The sequence below is a fragment of the Haplochromis burtoni genome, unplaced genomic scaffold (assembly GCF_018398535.1).
Source record: "Haplochromis burtoni strain Fernald_Lab_line unplaced genomic scaffold, NCSU_Asbu1 Contig_525, whole genome shotgun sequence".
Lineage (NCBI taxonomy): Eukaryota > Metazoa > Chordata > Actinopteri > Cichliformes > Cichlidae > Haplochromis > Haplochromis burtoni.
In genome coordinates, this window is record NW_024582886.1 from 175102 (window position 1) to 182071 (window position 6970).

Here is a 6970-nt window from a genome sequence, read left to right on the forward strand (position 1 = left end):
GAGGTTTCTTCCTGTTAAAAGGGAGTTTTTCCTTCCCACTGTCGCCAAAGTGCTTGCTCATAGGGGGTCATATGATTGTTGGGTTTTCCTCTGTATCTATGAAGCGCCTTGAGGCGACTTTTGTTGTGATTTGGCGCTATATAAATAAAATTGAATTGAATTGAATTGAATTGAATTGAAGGCCCTGAGTAAATGTGGTTATCTCAGCTGGACTTTTGTCAGCCTATCAAATTGCAGCCATGAGCTTGGTGTCCACATTCTCACCTACAAAATGTTCAAATCAAACTGTTTAAATCTGCATTTCATCCTTTTATAAATCATTTAGCAAATCTTATCAACGCCTTCATGTGCTGTTATTTACATCATTTCTATGTACAATATTATTACTATAGAGAAGAACCATGAACTGCAGCCAGTGAGGCTGAGACATTCACACAGATGGATGATAGACTGGGCTGATGTCCCAGTGAACATTTTTCTGCTGATTAGCTTGTGAAAAGTCCTGAGGCAGCTAAGTTATAACCAGATAGCATTTGACTGAAAATAAAGTTTATTCCACTGGGATTATTCTAAAGAGGTAATAAATTCTCCAGAACACAAGAGAATCCAAAATGGCAGGAGATGTTTAAACTTTGTAGAGCTTTAAAGTTTCTATTTTCCTCTGTTTACATGAAACTTGCTGATAAATGCATCATCAAGTTGCATCTTCTGGACATGAGATCTCAGTTAACTGGCATGAGTATAAAAACAGTATAAACACATCCACAGTTTAGGGAATCAGCGCTCGTCCCTCAACACCTATCTCATGAGGTAAGTATGATAAACAAGACGAGCTTGATTTATTCGGTCTCAGTTCTTGAAGTTCACTATGGTGTGCAAGTAACTTTCATCTAGGCTCTGCCCTGCACACTGTTGCTGGAATGAGAAAGACAGAGAAAGGAAGCGCTTGAACTTTAAGGGGAGGACGAAGCAAGCTTGGACAAGCATGTGAGCTCATAGCAAATGTTACGACTGTAAACATGTTTGTGCCTGGTGCTGCCTTTTGGAGCATTTTTAATGCTCTGTGCAGTTTTGGTGTGTGAAGTTCTACTTTATTATTGGCCTGTTATTTAGCATGAGGTAGCCAATATTAGTTTCTATGCAATGCATCATCCTAATCAAGTTTACTCACATTACATGATAACTGAGCACGGCACCATTCTCAACTACATAGGCACACTTCTGGTTGCCAAAAATGGTGCGTATTAAAAGTGACAGATGGACTGGTGCAGTAGTTAGAGTACTGTGGATGCTATACTGGTCTCCTGTGGTGAGAGCTGGGCATGAAAGTGAAGCTGTTGATTTACTGTTTGATCTGCATTCAAACCCATAACTACAGCCACAAGCTGCAGGTAGTGCCCGAAATGGAGTGTGACAACTCTAAAATCGTTGAAAGATTTAGCAACTGCAGAAGACCCATTTTGATGGATGCCTTTTTAACATATAAGAAAGCATGGAAGCCACGTTAACTCTCATTTCTCTCAATCCTATGGTGGGAAGTGGTCTGATCACAGTAGGCAGAGACAGCATACCCACAATATGCCCAGATTCTATGTGTGGGACCCACATGTGCCCACACATGCATATTAGGGTATTACCACCACTAATTGATATTGAGTGAGCAGTAGATTATTGCTTAAAAAAAAGCTAGTTTTATCCACTCCCTTATTCACATTATATTACACCAGATACTCTTCCTGACACAACCCTCAAGTGATTTAAGGCTCCTCCCAAGGACAAACCTTGCTCTTTTGCTTCATAGTCAGACATGTAAGGACAGGACAGGTTCCATAGGGAATCACCTGTCCTAATAAACAAACAAACAAACAAACAAACAAACAAAAACAAAAACACAATTCAAATCCTATCCCACTAGTCAGTCTACAGTCGTTTGCAGTTCACTTTCAAAGTTCTTTTGCAACAAGATAAGATCCAATTTAACTTCCATTTTATTGAGGTTAGAAATCAGTCACCTTCTCTCAGCTTCATATATGTTCTGTGGTTTCACCAGAATATTTCCCTGTATGCTGGTTCCCTATTATAAATACAGCATACACACACATCCAGGTATGGATGAATTGTGGGACTGTATGGGCAGGGCAAACCAACACTTATCCCACACAGGCCCTAATTGAGCGTCCGGACATAGGTCTTACAGCAGATGAGTTTTCTCTATATAAAACCCATATAGAAGCCCCTACCAGCTGGGTGCAGGCACACCCAACTGGGGCCCATGTGGGATAAATGTAGGTTTGGCCTGCCCAAACAACCCCACAGTTCATCCACAGCTACCCAGTGTGGGCCTGCATGGACATGTTTGCTAGCCAATCATATGATTACTGGATTATTTAAGTAATATTCATCTCCTTTATATCTCCACTTCAGCCTCTTCAGTGCATCCCCACCCCCTCTTGAAGTTTTTCACTTTTACCACTTTTTGGTTATTGGTTACTGGCTCCAATACTAATGTCAAAGACTGGAAACATTCACCTAAAGTTATATTTATCCAATAGCCAGAAGGGAGTTCAGGCATCACTGTTAATCCATCCCAGTGCAAAAAAGAAAACCATCCTTCCGGGTCATTCACAGTTAACAGTCTGAGGCTCTTTTTCCGTGAGCTGGTGTTACTCCAGTCATACTAATTTGTTCAGCTGCGTCAGACAGGAATTCAGTGAGTTCCACTCCCCATGTTTATTCATGTGTCACAGCCAGATACACTCATCTGCTTCTTGTAAGCACTCAGGCGGGTTAAGACACAGTCTGCTGGCTCTGTGAAACACGAAACAACACCCATGCCATGTGCTCTGTTACACAGGAGCAGTTCATGACATTCTCCAGTTTTAATCTAACTGTCTACACTAATCTTGAGGTCATTAACGCTACCTTTGTTTTACCGTTCCCTTTTGGTTTGATTTTTTTCTCTGTATTTTGTAAATGTTGTTATGATCTGTGTAAATGTGCTTATCCATATCTTAAAAGTTGGTGGTCAAAAATCAAAATTCAAGATCACATCGCAAAAGATGTCCTTAGCTTTAATTAAAACCACCAAACATCAGATACCCATGGAGATTATTCAGGGATACATCTGGTCAGCCAGTCATGGACTTTAAAACCTTTTCATTTTGTCTCTAAATTTAGTTGAAAAGCTAAAGATGAAAAACATCAGTCTTTAATAAGTCCACCTAATTTCAACCATTCACCAATTAATATCACAGATTTTGCCTTTTTTTGGCCATTCATCAATAACTTTTATCATTTCATCATCAGCTGATATAGCTAACCGCTGTCTGGTCACAGTTGGCTGAATGAGACTAAGGCTGCTCTCTGATTGGTTTCTTCCATATCTACTATTAACTTGATGTTTCAGCAGCTTTTACTTGACTATGCTGTAGAAGAGTCCAGTTCTAGCGGAGATACAATAAATAACTTTTGTTGGTGTGTTGGTTACAGCTAGCACCCGAAGCACTGTACATGATACTGACTATCTTTCAGATTTCTAAAATCTTTCTGTTGATACCAAGACGTGTCTCAGACATAGTGTTAGTTATCTTCTGTTTATGGTGCATTCAATTCAATTTTATTTTTGTAGTGCCAAATCACAACAGCAGTTGCCTCAAGGCACTTTTTATTGTAAGGTAAAGATCCCACATTATGCAAAATAACATTATTAGATTTGCATAGTACATTTGTTCTAAGCTCCTTAGGCGGTGCACAGTGCTCTTTCATGTTGATATTTCCACCCAGTGACGCAAACGCAATCTGTCCAGTGATGATTAAAAAGTTAGACAAGGTACTGGTGACAATGTCCCACTCTCATCAACTGTGTAACTGTTCTTTTTTGACATCACACATCAGCAGTTAATGACAAATAAATCACCAGAATTATTTAAGAAAATACACAACTGGAAAAATTTGGATTTGTGCATCGCTGGTCAAAAACTGGCATTAGAAAAATATATGACTGTTTAGCTATGTTCACCATGTACGTTTGTCATGAGAGTCATAAGGGACAGTAAAATTATCATCCTTAAAATCAGCATAATCATGTTAAAATACAGCAGACGCTTTTCATTACGGCACAATAATTTCACACCTGTGTACTGTTGTGAAGGAACGTGGTGATAAAATGCAAAAGATTTTCATGTCAACAACATGTTTTTCCACCAGCAGCTCTAATATGCCAGATTTGAGGCTTGTTAGTAGTAATACCACCCATCGAGATTGGTGATGTGCGCAACCAACAAAAGCCAGGATCACTTACCTACTCTGAAGTTGGGTGCTGTCAGGGTATCTGTGGCATGACCATTCTCACTGATGATGGTGGTGGTGTTTCCCCGCTCACAGTTGTTGTGACACCTGCCACCTATGCAGGTCAGTTTGCAGACAGTGGGCGTGAAGACCACCTTGATTCTTCCTGTATGGTTGCCTGCTGCCGCCAAAAATATGGCACAAAGCAAGACAAGAGGGAGGGAGAGCAGAGGAACTTCGGTTATTCTTTGAGCCACTGGAAGTGAAATTACTTTCATGTTGAAGCTTGTCTCAATCATCTGCTAAGGCTTCAGTCAAAACAACGACTAAAAAAAAGAAAAAAACAAAAAATACAGCTACTATGTAATTTTCAATTTCTCGAAAACTTGTGTCTCGGCCCAACACTTCAAACTGCCTGCCTATCTATTCCTCCTCCTTCTCCAGTGCTCCTAGATCCAGGGGCGCCTCTGAAATATGAGCAGGAATAAAGAAAAAAAATTGTGGGAGCGGGAGAAGTCAGCAAACAAAACTCTGGGATTCCTTCCAATTCGTCATCAGAAGTCTCTGAGAGGTGGATATCGGCATATCTTCCAAAACAGACAAACAGCAATTATGCCAACTTCAGCTCTAGTACAAGCATTCCTTGTGCTTCGCCTTTCTTTTCCTTCTCTCTTTCCCCTTGATTTTTACTCTTAAGGAACACTAGCACCTCAAATAAACAGCAAAATCTCCAAAAATACTTTACTATGAAGGCACCAAATCCGTAAAAAAGTTGCCCCAGTCTTACAGAGGAATGAAAGAAAAAAGCTTATCTCCCCATTCCTATGTTCGCTAAATATTCCTTCTCCACCCTCATGAAATCCAGCCCTCAGTTATTACTGACAGGAAAAAAAGAAGGCTTCAAAGTACCCAGCATGTGTAACCTACTGTTTAACACATACACCTCTTTAGTTACATGAAGCTTTTTTTCTTTAATCCATTCAATTTTCCTCGTCCCCCCACCCACCCACCCACACACCCACAGTCTTTTAATATCTCTTCCCTATGCAGTGGTTCTTGGCATCCCTGTGTCAGGTCCAAACCCCTGTCTCCAGCACTCAGTGCTTTGTCTAAGACTGTCAGCTGTTCATGCCAGCGAGTGCAGACTCGTGGAGTAAATCCAAGGAGCTGAAAAAGAGGAATCTTTTTTTTAAAACCCGAGAGCAGTGAAAACCACTGGATAAAACGCCCCAGGCTACCTAAACATTCACTAATAGGTGCAAAAATTAACTATTAAACAGGGACTTAATGTGATGTAGCGGTTACTACCCAAAGCCAATGGAAACTGGTTTTAAAAATAGTGCCAGGAGTGTATATAGACGTCCAAAATTTAAAGTCCACACATGGTTTGTCCAATTCCCCTTGGAGGGAAGATTATTTCCAAAAGGAAATAAACAAGGAAAGGAGAATGGCAAAGTAACTGTGGGCAGGGGGAATGTGGGACTTCGCTTCACTAAAGGAACAAAAATATAAACAAAAGGTTCCAAAACATCCACCTGGAAACCTCCAATCTGCAAACAATTTTGAAGCTTTTTTAAAACAAACCTTCGTCTAAAGAAAATCAAATGTTCAGGTTTACTGAGCCACTGTGCTGATATATAGTATTCACCCAATTTTGTCTATATTTTGGTTTATTATTTATTTTTATTTTCCTACACCATATTGCTCAGAAGAAGAGTCAAATTCAAATCAGTTCAATTGTCACCACAAGACGCTTTATATTTTAAGGTAGACCCTACAATAATACATACAGAGAAACCCAACAATATTATGACCCCCTATGAGCAAGCACTTTGGCGACAGTGGGAAGAAAAAACTCCCTTTTAACAGGAAGAAACCTCCAGCAGAACCAGGCTCAGGGAGGGGAAAATGCAAATGCATCAGTTTCCCTCTTTAAATGAGAACATAAAGAGAGTCTGCTGCTGAAGATAACCTGGATAAAAAATTCAAAAGGTTGAAAGCTATGGCGTTATTTTTGTGCCACTATTCTGAGCGCACGTAAAAAAAATTTGAGCGCACGTAAAAAAATTCGAAGGTGCAAGTGTTGCATTTTGAGGAAAAATTTATTTTGAGCAAAGAAAAGCTAAATTTGAGTGAACAAAATTCATTGCTGCGTGCAAAAAATGTATTTCAGTGTTTGCTATTATCCACACACACAATAGCAGCCCCTCTCGCTCAGTTTTTGTATTTGCGCAATGTGTCGCTCGCGCTCTAAACATTTCTGCCCGTGCACGTTCAACTCTTTCTGTAAACCATTATATTTGTGCCACAAAACCAGCCAATCACAGACTTGGATGCAAAAAATCTGATTGGCTGTTTTGGTCTCCAATCAGCTCGAAATGACGAAATGCAATATCCCAGAATCCATTTCATCCAAAACTCAAACGAGGCAGTGGCGGAGTTTAAATAAATTCTAACAACAGCTTTTCAAGCTTGAACGTCATTTTATTTCATTTCATTGCATTTATTTATTTCACACTTGGTACAACAGTTTCCACAGTTAGTTCTTTCAGACAAACCAACCACACTTTCTATCAGTAAAGCACTGCAACCATGTGTGAAAAGGAGCAGGAAGAAGAAAATATTCTTATTAAACCCTGCCCCCTATCTACAATCCAACTTATATTGCAAGTGGGCACCAAAA

General features: G+C 39.8%; 1 protein-coding gene across 7 annotated transcripts in view; it reads right to left on the minus strand.

Moving 5' to 3' along the window:
- The window catches only part of ltbp1 (latent transforming growth factor beta binding protein 1), a 132374-nt gene that overhangs the window by 58300 nt on the left and 67104 nt on the right, over positions 1-6970 (minus strand). For 6 of the 7 annotated variants that reach the window (XM_042214165.1, XM_042214167.1, XM_042214163.1 and 3 more), the window contains exon 5: positions 4301-4468. In XM_042214165.1, the coding sequence (XP_042070099.1) occupies positions 4301-4468 (168 nt within the window). The remainder of the gene's footprint in view (positions 1-4300; positions 4469-6970) is intronic. The other variant, XM_042214164.1, reaches the window with a different exon arrangement.